This window comes from Oncorhynchus gorbuscha, linkage group LG14 (assembly GCF_021184085.1).
Source record: "Oncorhynchus gorbuscha isolate QuinsamMale2020 ecotype Even-year linkage group LG14, OgorEven_v1.0, whole genome shotgun sequence".
Taxonomy (NCBI): domain Eukaryota; kingdom Metazoa; phylum Chordata; class Actinopteri; order Salmoniformes; family Salmonidae; genus Oncorhynchus; species Oncorhynchus gorbuscha.
The window spans coordinates 52,058,318-52,078,267 of NC_060186.1; the positions used below are offsets into that span (position 1 = coordinate 52,058,318).

Sequence of the window (19,950 nt, forward strand, 5' to 3'; positions counted from 1 at the left end):
GGGACTTCCCCTGCTCTGCAGCCGTAAGGGGACTTCCCCTGCTCTGCAGCCGTAAGGGGACTTCCCCTGCTCTGCAGCCGTAAGGGGACTTCCCCTGCTCTGCAGCCGTAAGGGGACTTCCCCTGCTCTGCAGCCGTAAGGGGACTTCCCCTGCTCTGCAGCCGTAAGGGGACTTCCCTGCTCTGCAGCCGTAAGGGGACTTCCCCTGCTCTGCAGCCGTAAGGGGACTTCCCCTGCTCTGCAGCCGTAAGGGGACTTCCCCTGCTCTGCAGCCGTAAGGGGACTTCCCCTGCTCTGCAGCCGTAAGGGGACTTCCCCTGCTCTGCAGCCTTAAGGGGACTTCCCTGCTCTGCAGCCGTAAGGGGACTTCCCTGCTCTGCAGCCGTAAGGGGACTTCCCCTGCTCTGCAGCCGTAAGGGGACTTCCCCTGCTCTGCAGCCGTAAGGGGACTTCCCCTGCTCTGCAGCCGTAAGGGGACTTCCCCTGCTCTGCAGCCGTAAGGGGACTTCCCCTGCTCTGCAGCCGTAAGGGGACTTCCCCTGCTCTGCAGCCTTAAGGTTACTTCCCCTGCTCTGCAGCCTTAAGGGGACTTCCCCTGCTCTGCAGCCTTAAGGGGACTTCCCCTGCTCTGCAGCCTTAAGGGGACTTCCCCTGCTCTGCAGCCTTAAGGGGACTTCCCCTGCTCTGCAGCCTTAAGGGGACTTCCCCTGCTCTGCAGCCTTAAGGGGACTTCTCCTGGAATACCACCATACACCTGCAGTCTGGCCAGCTCAGCCATCACTCTGATCTACTCTGGGGACATTAAGCAGCAGTTTTCAGCTGACTATTCCAGGGAGTGGCGAGCAGGGGAAACAGAGGGCCGAGGGCCGTGGAGAGTCTAAAACTACTGTGTTTTTACTGGGACCTCTCCCCAGGCACATCCAGCCCTGCCCCAGCCTGGCCAATACAAGCCAGGCCTGGGACATTCCACAAATTCACCACTCCACTTCCTGCATCCACACAATGGCTCCAGAAATACCACTTTCTCCAGATCCTCACATGGTCTGAGATGAAGCAATATAAAACATGGCAACATGAATAAAACGCTAGGTCAACAGCTCACGGTTGAGGTCAGGCAGAAGTTGGCACAGACAGCAATGCGCCATCTACAACACGAGCAGCAGACGCCTAGATTTTGATTTCTCTCGCAGGAGAGTCAATGACAGCAGTGGCAGGGAAGGTCACATTTGGATCTATAATTTGCTTCATCATTTCCCAATTATCGCATTACCATGAATGGGAAGGTTTCCTGCGGCTCACATGTGTTTTGCGTTAGCCCTGATGGCGTACACAGCACGGTGTGGGACTGCTGCACCACTTGGTCAGCACACAGACACAGCTGGGAGCAGGATAACCTAAAGCCTTGTGTTTAGGTCACGGACGGGATAATGAGGACAAGGAAAGGATCAGAGGAGCGGCAGGAACAAGGAGGGAATCATAGCGCTATAGGGAGTGGTAAGAAGGGAGGGTATAAGGACAGGTCAGCTTGGACTAGGACAGGAAAAGAGGCAAGACATGGGTAACAGGGTAAGAAGTACATAATGGGGCAGGAGCAGAGACAAGGCAGAGGTAGTATAAGGTTCGACAGGAGCACCAAACTAAACTAGAGAGGCACAGGGTTAGGAAGGAGACAGGGGCCAGAGCGTAGGGAGGAAGTCTGGTCACTCACTTGAAGGCCATCTGGACGAGGTGTGCCAGCACGTCCTGGGCGTCCAGTGTGATGCGCGACAGGTCCTTGTCCTGTTTGATGAAGTTGAGTAGCTCTGAGGCATTGGCCATCCAGAAGGCCAGGGCCCCCGCGATGTTCTTCTGCTTCTGGAATACACCAATCACAGAGCAGGACAGGACAGAGAGAAAGAGCGAGAGCAGGGATCAGAGGCAGGGTATAACACAGAGAGGGGTCACTCTCTCAGACATGAGCAGTAGCAGCACTCCAGGGATAGACTTGTGCCAGACACCCCACCCGAGACCCACAGAACCAGACACTGGCCCCAAGCTACAGCCTCTCCCAGAGGGGAACAGGTCCCTGACTTCAAGGTTAGTTTTGGAGGAAGGGCCCTTTGCAGAGTTGGCTACTGGATTAACAGGCTCTTTGGCATATTACAGTGGCAGTTTCTGTACCACTCCAGGCACAAGTGGCACGGAATAAGCACAGATCTAAGTTCAGTTTACCCTCCCCAATCCTAACCAGAACCATTTGGGGTAAACTGACCTTAGAATATCGTTTAGGGGGAATTTCATTCAACTTGTCTTTTCTAGCAGTTCTTTGCCAGTCCTCTGATTTAAATAGCCTCTACTTCACTCTAGCAGCATCCATCTCTGCACAGGCCAAAATATTCTACATCAACCAGTATACAAACAATATTTTTTTGGGATGGACATTCAGCTCAGTCCTCATGTACAGTGCCTTCAGAAAGTATTCACACCCCTTTACATTTTCCACATTTTGTGGTGTTACAGCCTCAATTTAAAATGGATTAAAATGAAGATTTTGTGTCACTGGCCTACACACAATACCCCTTAATGTCAAAGTTGAATTATGTTTTTTAAATATATTTTTTTACAAACTAATTACAAATGAAATGCTGAAATGTCTTGAGTCAATAAGTATTCAACCCCTTTGTTATGGCAAGCCTAAATAAGTTCAGGAGTAAAAAATGTGCTTAACAAGTCGTATGGACTCACTCAGTGTGCAATAATAGTATTTAATGTTATTTTTGAATGACTGCCTCATCTTTGTACCCTACACATACAGATAATAAGGTCCCCCTGTCGAGCAGTACATTTCAAACAGATTCAACCACAAACACCAGGGAGGTTTTCCAATGCCTGGCAAATAATGGCACCTATTAGTAGATATTTTTTGTGTTTAAAAGCAGAAATTTAAGCATGATTTTATTTATTATACTTCAGAGGAAGGAAACCACTCAGGGATTTCACCATGAGTCCATGCTAGGTAAAGCTCCGCCTTATTTCAGTTCACTGGTCACGATGGCAACACCCATCCGTAGCACGCGCTCCAGCAGGTGTATCTCACTGATCATCCCTAAAGCCAACACATCATTTGGCCGCCTTTCGTTCCAGTACTCTGCTGCCTGTGACTGGAACGAATTGCAAAAATCGCTGAAGTTGGAGACTTTTATCTCCCTCACCAACTTCAAACATCAGCTATCCGAGCAGCTAACCGATCGCTGCAGCTGTACATAGTCTATAGGAAAATAGCCCACCCATTTTCACCTACCTCATTCCCATACTGTTTTTATACTGTTTTTATTTATTTATTTTTCTGCTCTTTTGCACACCAATATCTCTACCTGTACATGACCATCTGATCACTTATCACTCCAGTGTTAATCTGCAATATTGTATTATTCGCCTACCTCATGCCTTTTGCACACATTGTATATAGACTGCCCATTTTTTTCTACTGTGTTATTGACTTGTTAATTGTTTATTCCATGTGTAACTCTGTGTTGTCTGTTCACACTGCTATGCTTTATCTTGGCCAGGTCGCAGTTGCAAATGAGAACTTGTTCTCAACTAGCCTACCTGGTTAAATGAAGGTGAAATAAATAAAAATAAAAATGAGGCTAATGGTGACTTTAAAACAGTTAGAGTTTAATGGCTGTGACAGGAGAAAACTGAGGATGGATCAACAACATTGTAGTTACCCCACAAAAGAAGTGAAAAGAAAGAAGCCTGTGACAAATAAAAATATTCCAAAACATGCATCCTGTTTGCAATAAGGCACTTAAGTAAAATTGCAGAAAAATGTGGCAAAGAAATGAACTATGTCCTGAATACAAAGTGTTGTTTGGGGCAAATCCAACAACACATTACTGAGTACCACTTCATATTTTCAAGCATGGTGGTTGCTGCATCATGTTATGGGTATGCTCATCATCGTCGAGGCCTAGAGAGTTTTTTAGGATAAAAGAAACAGAATAGAGCTAAGCACAGGTAAAATCCTAGAGGAAAACCTGGTTCGGCCTGCTTTTACAACAGACACATTCACCTTTCAGCAAGACAATAACCTAAAACACAAGGCCAAATATACAGTGATGTTGCTTACAAACACAACATCGACTGTTCCTGAGTAGCATAGTTCGGTTTTACTTAAAATCGACAAAAAATCAAAAAGCAAGACTTTAAAATGTCTGTCGAGCGATGATCAACAACCAACATGGAAGAAGTTCTAGAATTATGAAAAAAGTTGTGCAAATATTGGACAATCCAGGTTTGCAAAGCTCTGACTTTCCCAGAAAGACCCACAGCTGTAATCGCTACCAAAGGTGATTGTAATTTGTATTGACTCAGGGGTGTTTATATTTACTTAAGATATTTTTCTATTTAATTTTGAATACATTTGTAAAGATTTATAAAAACATGTTTTCAGTTTGTCATTATGAGGTATTGTGTGTAGATGGGTGAGAAAAATCACTTTAATCCATTTTGAATTCAGGCTGTAAGAACAAAATGTGGACTAAGTCAAGCAATATGAATCATTTCTGAAGGCACTGTATTTTACCCTGTAAAGCTGTTCTTGAACATCTCTAACATTTGGCAGAGATGATCAAGAGAAACCTATGAGGCTGCAGTAAGCGCTTCAGAGCCCAGTGTCTGGTCTGTGTGATGAGTTCATGTCCATGTCCCCTTGACACAAAGAAAAAAGGGATACACAAGGTCCGCCCAACGTGTCTCGGCCGGCACTGGCCCCTGTGTATTCCACACTTGTCTATCCCCGCAACGAAACGACAACAACACCCTTTCAGAACGGCCACAGAACAGAACGCATCCAAAAGAACAACGTTAAACAGACGTCAAATTTAAAAAAATGTCAAGGGAAAAATTCAGCAAAAGAACAGCGGGGTTTTGTCGCTCATCCACACTGAAGTGCAGTAAAGCAGGAGAGGTCACATGACATTAATTCATTAAAATGTTGCCACAATCAGAAAGATTGGTTGGGGTTGTTTTTAGTACGACATGTTCCAGGTTGAATGCTGAATGAGGGTTATTATGTTGGCGTTTTAGAGTCCAGCTGTCGGAGGAGGGATTATTTGGCAGTTTGGTTTGGTTGAGGGTTTGGGGGGGGGGGGGGGGGGGGTTCTGCTATGGAGAAAAGATGCATGGAGGACTGAGCCGATAGAGGGAGAGACGGCGTGAGAGAGGTAAGAGAGAGACTTCTCCCCCCGAGCTTTAGGTGTCCTACCTGGGCCCCTTCAGGAATCTCCTGTCACAGAGAGGGGAGGGGAGACAGACACATCCCACAGGACAGAGAGAGACTGTCAACAACAGCCAAGGACAGAGATTGACACAGGCATGTCAACAAAACACACACAACAATAAATCTCTATAACTTAGGATGTTCCGTTAACAAAAAGTGATGAGCTCTTTTGATTAAATTAACTCCTGTGATTAAGTTATGAGCGTTTGCTGCTAAAAACTGGCAGCATATACTTTTGCATGTATCCAAAATGATGTATTCCTGTAGGAGGCAGAGGCTTGTGTGCAGATGTGATTATTTAAGGAACTCAGCCTAAATATCCAAATGTCCCTTACGGAGGTTTAAGACTTGGACTTCCAAAATCATCTGGATGAAAAGCACCTTAAAAACCGGATTTAACGACTGTAATCCTGATTCATGTAGGACTCACGCGGAGCAGACATGGGGAGATTTCCCTAAAGCTCCTGGTGTGTTCGTGCGTCTCAGACACTGTTAGTGTGTAGACAGATAATCATCTATTAACAAAACAGACTACACTCTACATGGAAGTTGAGACTGTGTCTTTAGGGACCAGACCAACCACACATCTTCGCTTCCTCGGAGATGGACGGTGTTATGTGGAGTCAGTCAAAACCTACTGGGTTTTATTGTTTTGGACCATTTTGGCTTTTCACAAAACTCCAGGGTTGGTGTCCCAGAGTATGGGTGTTCCTGCTACGCATTTGGGTTTTATGTGTTGGCTGAGAGGGCTTTTGGAACACCACAAGGACCCTGTATTTCAGTGTTTTCCAGTGAATTCATTTAAAGGGCCATGCCTTGTTTAAATCATTATGGAGGGGGACACAGAGACGCTGGACAGACAGACAAACACAACGTGGGATTTGCATCTATACAAAATATTCTCTGGAAAGGACCTGGATGAATAAATTAAGAGATTACTTTGCAAGAGAAACTCTACTACTACCAGTACTACGACTACTACAACTATGACTACTACTACCAGTACTACAACTACGACTACTACTACCAGTACTACAACTACGACTACTACTACCAGTACTACGACTACTACTACCGGTCCTGGTACTCTGCATTTAGAGGGTAGTGGAATCAACCATGAAGTTCCTGCTGATTTAAAAACAGGAGAAGAGAAGGAGAGAGCGAGGAGGCAGGGTGGACTCACCTGGATGACTCCTTCCATCATGCTCACCATCTTGTTAACGATGGCTATGACCTTGTGAGTGCGTTCCGAGGGACTGACGTCGGGCCGGTAGTGGCTGGACATGACGTAGCGACAGGTCATATATAGTACGTAGGTAGGGGACAGCTTGAAGTGCACCGTGGAGCTGTTGGTGTAGTTGATGATAGCCGACAGAAAGGCATCTTCGGCTGGAGGGGGCAAGACAGGTGACATCCACACGGGCAGACACACACACAGGCAGACAGACAGGAGGGGATAAGGTGTGAGTTTACATGACATAGGTCACACAGGTAATATCAGTCTGGCTTTAAAGAAACTAACTAGCTACAGGTTCACCCAGGAGTCTGTGTGTGAGCTTGTTACAGTAGGGACTCAGATGTGCTTTGTGATAACATTGTCCCCAAACCCCGTCTTCCCGGTTCCTCAGCAAGGGTTGTTTGTAGTGCATTGTGACAGATGTGAGAGAGCAAACCCCCTCTATTGGAAATCAAAGGCCTCTGCTCTCTCTGCTCCCTAGCCAAACACATGAGCTCATAAAACTCCAAATATACAACGACTGACTGAGCCGGGCCCAAGACTGCAGAGTCCACAAACAATGTTCGGCATATGAAAGAGCTTGAAAGGCAGTTAAAATGGCTTAAATTAATAAAGATATGCCGAAGGCTGGAGAGAAAGCCCATCTGACATGAAGTTGTAATGATTCTCCCATGTGATACATGTCATTCACAGAGCAAACTTGGGTTACGCTCCCTATTGATTAGAAGGGGAGGGGAGATGGAGGAGAGAGGGGAGAGATGGAGGAGAGAGGGAAGAGAGGGGGGAGATGGAGGAGAGAGGGGGAGATGGAGGAGAGAGGGGGAGATGGAGGAGAGAGGGGGAGATGGAGGAGAGAGGGGGAGATGGAGGAGAGAGGGGAGAGATGGAGGAGAGAGGGGAGAGATGGAGGAGAGAGGGGAGAGATGGAGGAGAGAGGGGAGAGATGGAGGAGAGAGGGGAGAGATGGAGGAGAGAGGGGAGAGATGGAGGAGAGAGGGGAGAGATGGAGGAGAGAGGGGAGAGATGGAGGAGAGAGATGGAGGAGAGCGCGAGAGACGAATGGAGGAGAGAGCGCGAGACGAATGGAGGAGAGAGCGCGAGACGAATGGAGGAGAGAGCGCGAGACGAATGGAGGAGAGAGCGCGAGACGAATGGAGGAGAGAGCGCGAGACGAATGGAGGAGAGAGCGCGAGACGAATGGAGGAGAGAGCGCGAGACGAATGGAGGAGAGAGCGCGAGAGAGAGCGCGAGAGAGAGCGCGAGAGAGAGCGCGAGAGAGAGCGCGAGAGAGAGCGCGAGAGAGAGCGCGAGAGAGAGCGCGAGAGAAAGCGCGAGAGAGAGCGCGAGAGAGAGCGCGAGAGAGAGCGCGAGAGAGAGCGCGAGAGAGAGCGCGAGAGAGAGCGCGAGAGAGAGCGAGAGAGAGCGCGAGAGAGAGCGCGAGAGAGAGCGCGAGAGAGAGCGCGAGAGAGAGCGCGAGAGAGAGCGCGAGCGAGAGAGCGCGAGCGAGAGAGCGCGAGCGAGAAAGCGCGTGCGAGAGAGCGCGAGCGAGAGAGCGCGAGCGAGAGAGCGCGAGCGAGAGAGCGCGAGCGAGAGAGCGCGAGCGAGAGAGCGCGAGCGAGAGAGCGCGAGCGAGAGAGCGCGAGCGAGAGACAAGAGATAAATACAGAGAGAGAGATAAAGAGACAGATCCTTCCCAAGTACAGGCTGAGAGACTACCAATTGGCAATAGAAACCAGCAGACAAAAAGAAATGGCTACCCAAAGAGGAGCGTGTATGTGGTCACTGCACCACAGGGGAGGTAGAAACAGAGGCACTTTCTCCTTTAATGTGAGAAATATCCCTCACAACTGATAGAAATTACTACATGTTCAAATTGTTGACTTATTAAACCCAGAGGAAAAACAAAAAACACTAATTGGCGAAGGCCCAACGGCTCCTTTTTCAGCTCGCTCTAGCCCTACCATGCTAGCGTTAGGGCTAGTACGATAGCGCTAAGGCTAGCAAGAGATGGCGCTGGAGAGCAAGAGCGCTAGAGAGACCACATCAGTTGACACAGCTCACAGTAGGCATTCATACAGATATAACCTCTATGGTACTAAGGTCTAACAATGTGCGTAGTTTTACATAATACCTTCTCACTCAATGTTAACATGACCGTGTTCAATAAAACAGTAAAAGCCAGTTAGCAGCAGCAGCAGACGATGAACCAATACTTTCCACCCATTGATCTTTCAGACACTAGCTAAGTGCAGTTATGGTACGACCTCCAGTTTAAAATAGACACTGAAAGCATCGCTCAGATGGAGTGTGGATGGGCCCATAGAGTTATGTTATCATGACTTTTACTACACACCAAGTATCAGAAAGAGAGGAAGGGGAAGAAGGGCACAAAGCGAGAGAAAGCCACAACAAAAGGTGGTTGCAGTACTCACAGTTGTCCCTGAACTCGATGCTGGCCGGCAGCGTCAGTTCTGGGCTCAGGATGTCCTGGGACCTGAGGGGAGGACAGAGGTGGTTCTCAGTGAACCAGCACAAGTCGGGCCCGTTCACCCCGCTGTCCACCGATGCCCACCTCTCCAGGGGTGTGTGTGTGTTTCCGTAGATATCGGTGTGTGAGTGTATGTACCAGGCTCTGTGGTCTGTACAGCTCAGTGGTCTGTATTATTGATGAGGGGACACAGTACAGCTCAGTGGTCTGTCTGTATTATTGTTGAGGGGACCCAGTACAGCTCAGTGGTCTGTCTGTATTATTGATGAGGGGACCCTGTACAACTCAGTGGTCTGTCTGTATTATTGATGAGGGGACCCAGTACAGCTCAGTGAGGAGAATTGAGCTGTGGCTGGCTCACAAGGTGCAGATGGAGTTAAGGTGTCTGACAGGCAGAGCGTGACAGAGTTATGATGTTATGCTCTCTAGGCAGCACCACAACAAACACATAGATGGCTCTAGTAGCAGTTGACCGAACTATTAGGATTTAATTGACTACAACGGAGATTGCAGATTTGTGTGTCTCACCTGCCATCCTGCTGCTCCCCGCGGATCATGGGTTTGACCATGCCTCTCTCGCTGCCGTTGGCTGAACGCTCCATATCCAGCTTACCTGAGCTCTGCAATGACACAGCAATACACAGTATGATGGAATGTTCTGCAGCCCAACAATGATGCTGATGGCACTATCATCCCTCTAACACACACACCCACCGCAATCACATTTTTAAAAAAGACATGAGTCGTACAGACTAAAGTGGAATGGCGACCCCGACCTGGGGTATACAGTTGAAGTCAGAAGTTTACATACACTTAAGTTGGAGTCATTAAAACTTGTTTTTCAACCACTCCACAAACTTCTTGTTGACAAACTATAGTTTTGTGCATGACACAAGTCATTTTTCCAGCAATTGTTTACAGATTGTTTACAGACAGATTATTTCACATATAATTCACTGTATCACAATTGCAGTGGGTCAGAAGTTTACATACACTAAGTTGACTGTGCCTTTAAAAAGATTGGAAAATTCCAGAAAATTATGTCATGGCTTTAGAAGCTTCCGATAGGCTAACTGACATCATTTGAGTCAAAAAGAGGTGTACCTGTGGATGTACAGTGGGGCAAAAAAGTATTTAGTCAGCCACCAATTGTGCAAGTTCTCCCACTTAAAAAGATGAGGCCTGTAATTTTCATCATAGGTACACTTCAACTATGACAGACAAAATGAGGGGGGAAAAATCCAGAAAATCACGTAGTATTTTTAATGAATTTATTTGCAAATTATGGTGGAAAATAAGTATTTGGTCAATAACAAAAGTTTCTCAATACTTTGTCATTGCCAACAAAGGGTATATAACAGAGGTCAACGTTTTCTGTAAGTCTTCACAAGGTTTTCACACACTGTTGCTGGTATTTTTGGCCCATTCCTCCATGCAGATCTCCTCTAGAGCAGTGATGTTTTGGGGCTGTTGCTGGGCAACACAGACTTTCAACTCTCTCCGAAAGATTTTCTATCGGGGTGAGATCTGGAGACTGGCTAGGCCACTCCAGGACCTTGAAATGCTTCTTACGAAGCCACTCCTTTGTTGCCCGGGCGGTGTGTTTGGGATCATTGTCATGCTTAAAGACCCAGCCACGTTTCATCTTCAATGCCCTTGCTGATGGAAGGAGGTTTTCATTCAAAATCTCACAATACATGGCCTCATTCATTCTTTCCTTTACACTGATCAGTCGTCCTGGTCCCTTTGCAGAAAAACAGCCCCAAAGCATGATGTTTCCACCCCCTTGCTTCACAATAGGTATGGTGTTCTTTGGATGCAACTCAGCATTCTTTGTCCTCCAAACACGACGAGTTGAGTTTAACAAAAAGTTATATTTCATCTGACCATTTGACACTCTCCCAATCTTCTTCTGGATCATCCAAATGCTCTCTAGCAAACTTCAGATGAGCCTGGACATGTACTGGCTTAAGCAGGGGGACACGTCTGGCACTGCAGGATTTGAGTCCCTGGCGGCGTAGTGTGTTGCTGATGGTAGGCTTTGGTTCTTTGGTCCCAGCTCTCTGCAGGTCATTCACTAGGTCCCCCCCGTGTAGTTCTGGGATTTTTGCTCACCGTTCCTGTGATCGTTTTGACCCCACGGGGTGAGATCTTGCATGGAGCCCCAGATCGAGGGAGATTATCAGTGGTCTTGTATGTCTTCCATTTCCTAATAATTGCTCCCACAGTTGATTTCTTCAAACTAAGCTGCTTACCTATTGCAGATTCAGTCTTCCCAGCCTGGTGCAGGTCTACAATTTTGTTTCTGGTGTCCTTGGTCTTGGCTATAATGGAGTTTGGAGTGTGACTATTTGAGGTTGTGGACAGGTGTCTTTTAGATTGATAACAAGTTCAAACAGGTGCCATTAATACAGGTAACGAGTTGAGGACAGAGGAGCCTCTTAAAGAAGAAGTTACAGGTCTGTGAGAGCCAGAAATCTTGCTTGTTTGTAGGTGACCAAATATTTATTTTCCACCATAATTTGCAAATAAATTCATTAAAAAATCCTACTATGTGGATTTCTGGATTTTGTTTTCTCATTTTGTCTGTCATAGTTTAAGTGTACCTATGATGAAAATTACAGGGCTCTCATCTTTTTAAGTGGGAGAACTTGCACAATTGGTGGCTGACTAAATACTTTTTTTGCCCCACTGTATTTCAAGGCCTACTTTCAAACTCAGTGCCTCTTTACTTGACATCATGGGAAAATAAAAAGAAGCCAAGACCTCAGAAAAAAATTGTAGACCTCCACAAGTCTGGAAATTCCTCATAAGGATGAACCAAACACCTGAAAGTACCACGTTCATCTGTACAAACAATAGTGCGCAAGTATAACACCATGGGACTACGCAGCAGTCATACCTCTCAGGAGGGAGACGCGTTCTGTCTCCTAGAGATGAACGTGCTTTGGTGCAAAAAGTACAAATCAATCCCAGAACAACAGCAAAGGACCTTGTGAAGATGCTGGAGGAAACAGGTACAAAGGTATCTATATCCACAGTAAAACGAGTCCTATATCGACATAACCTGAAATGCCGCTCATCAAGGAAGAAGCCACTGTTCAAAAACCGCCATAAAAAAGACAGACTACAGTTTGAAACTGCACATGGGGACAAAGATCATACTTTTTGGAAAAATTTCCTCTCGTCTGATGAAACAAAAATATAACTTTTTGTTCAAAATAACCATCGTTATGTTTGTAGGAAAAAGGGGAGGCTTGCAAGTCAAAGAACACCATCCCAACCGTGAAGCACGGGGGTGGTAGCACCATGTTGTGGGGGTGCTTTGCTGCAGGAGGGACTGGTGCACTTCACAACATAGATGGCATCATGAGGTAGGAAAATAATGTGGATATATTGAAGCAACATCTCAAGACATCAGTCAGGAAGTTAAAGCTTGGTAGCAAATGGGTCTTCCAAATGGACAATGACCCCAAGCATACTTCCAAAGTTGTGGAAAATGGCTTAAAGACAACAAATTCAAGGTATTGGAGTGGTCATCACGAAGCCCTGACCTCAATCCTATAGAAAATGTGTGGGCAGAACTGAAAAGGCGTGTATGAGAAAGCAGGCCTATAAACCTGACTCAGTTACACCAGCTCTGTCAGGAGGAATGGGCCAAAATTCCCACAACTTATTGTGGGAAGCTTGTGGAAGGCTACCCGAAACGTTTGACCCAAGTTAAACAATTTAAAGGCAATTCTACCAAACATACTCTATTAGTATGTAAACTTCTGACCCACTGGGAATATGATGAAAGAAATAAAAGCTGGGGGGGAGAGAAAAAAACACAAAAAAAAACACTTATTCTGACATTTTACATTGTTAAAATGAAGTGGTGATCCTAACTGACCGAAGACAGGGACATTTTACTAGGATTAAATGTCAAGAATTGTGAAAAACTGAGTTTAAATGTATTTGGCTAACATGTATGTAAACTTCTGACTTCAACTGTATGGACACACATTGATACAGAGGACCAGGGTAGTTAATGTACCTTGCTGGCGGGGAGGGCCGTCCCACTGTGAATGTCCCCTTGCAGGTCAAAGGTAGTCTCAGAAACACTCCTGCGTGAAAGGTGGACAGAGAGAGAGAATGAGAAAGTGAGGGACAGAACGGGAGCGAGGGACGGACGGGGGGGAGAGACGGACGGACAGGGGGGGAGGGACGGACGGACAGGGGGAGAGACGGACGGACAGGAGGGAGAGACGGACGGACAGGAGGGAGAGACGGACGGACAGGGGGGAGAGACGGACGGACAGGGGGAGAGACGGACGGAAGACATGAAGGAGACGGACGGGAGACATGAAGGAGACGGACGGGAGACAGATGAAGGACGGGGGAGGGACAGAGACAGACGGGGGGAGGGACAGAGACAGACGGGGGAGGGACAGAGACAGACGGGGGAGGGACAGAGACAGACGGGGGGACAGAGACGGATGGACAGGGGGGAGAGACGGACGGGAGAGGCGGAAGGACGGGGGACGAGACGGACGGGAGGGACAGAGACGGACGGACGGGGAGAGGGAAGAACGGGGAGAGCGAGAGAGAGGGACAGAGAGCATCAATAAGATCAGGAACAGAACTGCCACAAGGCGGTGGGAACTTCCATTACAGAGAAGAAATGACCTGAGTTGATATAAACATGCACACACACAGTCACATGCTGTACGTACACACGCACTCTGCCATCCCAGGACTGGGACAACCAACAGAAAGCCAGAAATTCCCTTTCATTGGCCTTATCACTGCAAATGAATGACTAGAACATGTTTATCTAAATATACTCTTGCACTACACTTGAATTAAATCCAGCTAACCACATTAGTGGTGACATGCAATGACAGGCTGGGAGCCACACAGTGTGGCTGTGTGAGAGAGCTGTCTGTTCTTAAGAAAAGACCTTAGAATTTCCCATGCTGCCCCATGATGAAACATAGCCATATTGTCTGCCCTGAGGATAACGTGACAGTAGCCCTCACTGAAAGCTGTGTAATTGACCATAGGGCACAGGATAACTGTGTACCCACTTATTCAGTCAAAAAGCCTTTTAAATCACAAACGTTCATACATCATGCAAACCACAGTCTGTGTTTGAACTACATTGGTGTCATTTGATTTCCATTAGTGTTCAAAGCAATGGAATTATTGGATGTAAGCATGAGGTCCCATTGCAAACACACGTGGCCCAATGTACAACAAGCAAGAAATCAACCAGAACCATCAGAACTGTCACAAAAGCTGAAGTCCTTCAATTCTCGTTACCACAATTCCTCCCACTCCCTCGTTCCCTCTCTCCTCTCCCACCCAGACGTAATCCTCTCCAGCATCAGGCCACAGCATTAACGGCGGATTAAGGCTTCTGGCTACATCCACAGCCGTAAATTCATTCACCAGCCAGCCTGTCGTTCAGTCCAAATGTTACACATCAAGTCAACGTGGCTGGTTAAATTAACATCATGGGGATTCTGTCATTCGACTAAAAGCCCAGATATACACCGACTTAATGACCCTCGAATTACTGTACAGCTAAAACCACATCTAATTCAACAACACGCCACAGCCGGTCTCCAACCGCCAAATGCACTCTAGAAGCCTAACGACTGATAACAACATGCGAATGTGGTCAATAGGGGCTAGAAAGTCCTTCTCTAGTCGTCTACTACAGTGTACAAGCCTCTGTGCTGGAGACCGACGCATCTCAAGTCCACTTTAATTGACACATTCTCCTCCTCTGTGGGACGGAGCCGAGATCCCAGGCCCTTAACTTCCATTTTTACCATAAAAGCCTCTAGTCTCACTCACCTGGCAAGTGACGGACCCACCAGAGCTGTCCCCTTCCTGTACCCTCTGTGCTGGTCTCGCTCTCTGGGTGGAGTAGGGCGCATAGTGAGCACGGAGGCTGCATCAGTGATCGGTGTATATATGTGTGTGTGCGCATGTGTGTGTCAGGCTCCTGGTCATCCCTCCCTCTTCAATGACAAGGCACTTCAGGCCACACCCCAGCCAGCCAGCCAGATTAGAGTCCCTACAACAGCCCAGATGTACCAGTCCCTCGCCTGCAATAACTCCGTCCGTTACCCTTTTCTCCTTCTTGGACTCTCTCCCTCTAATACACTCTCCCTGCCTCCTCCTCTCTCTCTTCAGCTCCCTCTCTTTCCCCTTCTCTCTGCAGAGTTAAATTAGAACTAGAGTTGCTGCGCTCAGATTGCTCCTCCCCCTCATGTCCATGTGGAATCTGTTTCCACGGCAGCGGTGTGGTCAACTCCAGGCCCCAAGTCACATCCCACCCCCAGGCAAACACACACACACACACACACACACACACACACACACACACACACACACACACACAGTGAGAAGGGTCAGAACCCTGGAAATGGAATTCAGCAGCACTGACTTCTCTGATGCAGACAGAGGCAGCAGTAAAGCGACAGCTAGAGAGAAGTTATACAGCGGTGGCTAGGATACCTGACAGGATATAGGCTCTGATCAAAGCTTCAACTATCAGAGGAAATCCCATGCACCGAGGTGTACTGAGGCCACAGAGTTCTGGACCTGAATGACTAGCAGGAAGGCCATGGGCTGGTGTGACAAGGTTACAAGACGTCTGCATTCCAAATGGCACTAATCCCTTCATAGTGCACTCCTTTCGACGAACGCACAACGCTCTAAAAAACGAGATATGGGAAAGACACCGAAAGACAACACAACTTACGCCCTACCACTCATATCCACATTCATATAGCCAGTTAAATTAGATCTTTAGAAAAAAGGAGCGGCGCTGTGATAATGTGCTTTAACTAGTTCTCTGTCTGAGTAACCTCCGGTGGCAGGGCCTTCCACCATGACATGGCTCTACACGTAACTGAGCGAAGCATTCAATCTGTTGTTGGTTTGGGTCCCGTGAAGAAACCCCCAGTGTCTGGTGGAGTATGCATGTCAGACTGTTTGAAGTGTACGCAAACAGATACAAGTGGTGAGGCATTTTCAACACGCAGGTTTCTTAAAGAGACTCGGAGAGAAGAACAGCACATTTCTCCTCAATCAGGAAAGACGATCACGCGCGTCTTTGATGTCATTACGGTGCGTGCAGCTTTGCTTTGAGACAGCTGCAGCTTTGCTTTGAGACAGCTGCAGCTTTGCTTTGAGACAGCTGCAGCTTTGATTTGAGACAGCTGCAGCTTTGATTTGAGACAGCTGCAGCTTTGATTTGCTTTGAGACAGCTGCAGCTTTGCTTTGCTTTGAGACAGCTGCAGCTTTGCTTTGAGACAGCTGCAGCTTTGCTTTGAGACAGCTGCAGCTTTGCTTTGAGACAGCTGCAGCTTTGCTTTGAGACAGCTGCAGCTTTGCTTTGAGACAGCTGCAGCTTTGCTTTGAGACAGCTGCAGCTTTGCTTTGAGACAGCTGCAGCTTTGCTTTGAGACAGCTGCAGCTTTGCTTTGAGACAGCTGCAGCTTTGCTTTGAGACAGCTGCAGCTTTGCTTTGAGACAGCTGCAGCTTTGCTTTGAGACAGCTGCAGCTTTGCTTTGAGACAGCTGCAGCTTTGCTTTGAGACAGCTGCAGCTTTGCTTTGAGACAGCTGCAGCTTTGCTTTGAGACAGCTGCAGCTTTGCTTTGAGACAGCTGCAGCTTTGCTAGGTCGTTCTTTGCTGCACCTGACAATATTACCTGACAGTAATCAAGATGAGACCAGCGTCTGAACAACTAGTACAGTTGATCTGTGTCAAAAACGCAGAACTGATTTTTTTTAATAACAGACACACCCCTCCCCATATTCACAACAACTTGATCAATATCACTTGGATAACTGACTTCACAATGTTACTCCTGGGAGTTCAACTTCTTCAACGGTCACACCTTTAATGCACAACTCCAGGTTGAGGTCTAAGAGAACGCTTTGAACCAAATACAATGATTTGTGATGCTTTTGCAATGCTAAGCACTATAGGGAACAGACTTCCGTTTGGGCTGCACCTGATATCATCTCTGGTGGCTGGCACGTGTAAATAGGAAGCTGTGCTGGTGTGTTCAGAGGACTGAGATGAGAGCCACCTTCGTGCTCCTCTGTCACCCAGCTGAGAGACAGATCCCGAGTCTGATGACACTGGTTTCAGCAGGTCACTGCTTCCTGTCCCTGGGCCTATTCATTCAAAGCCATTCCTGCTATCACCACTGGGATGAGAGACCTAGCCTCCAAGTGAGTGTGTGTGTGTGTGTGTGTGTGCCCACCTGTGTCAACAGCAGTCACTCCACCTACCCTGACTTGTGCCTTCCTCTCATCATCGGTCCGGGACCTCCCTTGCCCATGCTGTGGTCGTAGCTGGGGTCCACAAACTTGAAGACATGGGAGGCACCGAACTGAAGTGTGGCTCCGCTTCGCAGCACGGTGGTCTCGGTGACACGCTGGCCGTCCACGTAGGTCTCAGCCTCCAGACTGTGTGGCGTCACTGTAACCAGACCCTCTGTGTGCATCAGTTTGCAGTGGTGGGGCAGGATACCTGGACCAAACAGCTGGAGACAAAATACACTTGGTATCACAACATCCTTGACCTCAGCTAACTTATAGCTTATAACTTATATACTTATGACACCTTCAAAATGGAGGGACTAGATACATAGTGCATCAATTTCTAAACATGACTGTAAGTCGCTTTGGATAAAAGCGTCTGCTAAATGGCATATTATTATTATTATTATTATTATTATAGTCCAGTCTAGGCTAGTAACTTACAGCTAGGTCAATGTAGCACACACACACACACAAAGGGCAGGTCCTTACCTGGATGGAGCCGTCGTCTGTCGTGTCTGAGCCCACCTCAGTGACACTGTGCTGCAGACGGTAGAGCTTCGGTTTGTCCCTGGAGTCGGAGCCGTCTATGGTGGAGACCAGGAGATCGTCAGTACACACAATATGGACACACACACAATATGGACACACACACAATATGGACACACACACGCACACTCACTCACTCACTACACAGAGACACAAACACCCACTACAGAGCACAGCAGGAGAGACACACACACTACAGTGCAGGGATTTGAGTCGTACACCTCACACACACAGGAGGGGAAAGACACATACAAGACCATGTATTCCTAACAACTACCAGTAGACCAGATCAATTGTGCATTTTGATTAGTAAACCACATATTTTAGTAAAAGCAAGCAGGAACTTAGTTAACATGTATTCATCCTCAAAATTCTGTTAGTTTTGAAAATCCTCATTTGCAAAAAAGCACTTGCTATTGTTAAGCCAAACAATATTGGTCATGGGCCTTAAACGTGGCCTGGAGCAAAGGAGCTGCCTTCAGGCGGCTAGCCCTAGACGGTGAGGAACTCCTCTGATTGGCTGAATCATGGCGTAAAAAGGAATTCAGGAAGTAGCATTCAGTTGCCCATAGACACCGATCTCAGATCGGTTTTGTGCCATTTCCCCACAATAGTTATGGTCAGCATTTTGGGGGTGGAGAGGCTGATCCTAGATCTGTGTCAAAGGTCAACTTTTGAGAGTGGGTAGAAGTTGAACCTAACCACTGATACGATCAGATCGTTTTCCATCACTATATCGGTCAAAAATAGAATACTCAATCTTCAGGGTAATCCGATCCTAGATCTGTAGTTAAGGGCAACTTCTACCACAAGCCAGCTTGTTTCCAGAGAAACACAGCAGTAGATGGGTCTGGTGATGAGAGTGGAGGACAGGCATGTGTGGTGGGTAGGCAGGTTTACCTTCCAGGTGCTGATACGTGTAGTAGCCATAGTGATTTCCCCTCCCTAGGTGAGCAGACATGCAGAGGAGGCGGCCGCAGTAGGGACAGACAGAACAAACACCATGCCAGAGGAGGCCAGGAGAGAGGACACACACACACACAGAGCAGAGGGTGAAAATGTTGCAGCAAGGAGAAAATGCAGCGCCATTCTTCGCCTCACACACACACACCCCCCCCCCCCAGAGTCCACGCACGCACGCGCCCGCAGCCCAGAGTCCACGCACGCACGCGCCCGCAGCCCAGAGTCCACGCACGCACGCGCCCGCAGCCCAGAGTCCACGAGTCCACGCACGCACGCGCCCGCAGCCCAGAGTCCACGCACGCACGCGCCCGCAGCCCAGAGTCCACGCACGCACGCGCCCGCAGCCCAGAGTCCACGCACGCACGCGCCCGCAGCCCAGAGTCCACGCACGCACGCGCCCGCAGCCCAGAGTCCACGCACGCACGCGCCCGCAGCCCAGAGTCCACGCACGCACGCGCCCGCAGCCCAGAGTCCACGCACGCACGCGCCCGCAGCCCAGAGTCCACGCACGCACGCCCCGCAGCCCAGAGTCCACGCACGCACGCGCCCGCAGCCCAGAGTCCACGCACGCACGCGCCCGCAGCCCAGAGTCCACGCACGCACGCGCCCGCAGCCCAGAGTCCACGCACGCACGCGCCCGCAGCCCAGAGTCCACGCACGCACGCGCCCGCACCCCAGAGTCCACGCACGCACGCGTCCACACACAGACCCCAGAGTCCACACACAGACCCCAGAGTCCACACACAGACCCCAGAGTCCACACACAGACCCCAGAGTCCACACACAGACCCCAGAGTCCACACACAGACCCCAGAGTCCACACACAGACCCCAGAGTCCACACACAGACCCCAGAGTCCACACACAGACCCCAGAGTCCACACACAGACCCCAGAGTCCACACACAGACCCCAGAGTCCACACACAGACCCCAGAGTCCACACACAGACCCCAGAGTCCACACACAGACCCCAGAGTCCACACACAGACCCCAGAGTCCACACACAGACCCCAGAGTCCACACACAGACCCCAGAGTCCACACACAGACCCCAGAGTCCACACACATACTTGTGCGAACACGCAGGGAAAATAGTTCAAACACACACCCAATTCAGACT

General features: G+C 48.4%; 1 protein-coding gene across 1 annotated transcript in view; it reads right to left on the minus strand.

Annotated features, from left to right (window-relative positions):
* The window catches only part of LOC123995073 (afadin-like), a 125,473-nt gene that overhangs the window by 37,175 nt on the left and 68,348 nt on the right, over positions 1 to 19,950 (minus strand). The window contains 8 exon segments of the mRNA XM_046298374.1: positions 1,709 to 1,854; positions 5,249 to 5,269; positions 6,447 to 6,652; positions 8,933 to 8,994; positions 9,517 to 9,608; positions 13,025 to 13,094; positions 17,290 to 17,543; positions 17,812 to 17,906. Of these exon segments, the coding sequence (XP_046154330.1) occupies positions 1,709 to 1,854; positions 5,249 to 5,269; positions 6,447 to 6,652; positions 8,933 to 8,994; positions 9,517 to 9,608; positions 13,025 to 13,094; positions 17,290 to 17,543; positions 17,812 to 17,906 (946 nt within the window).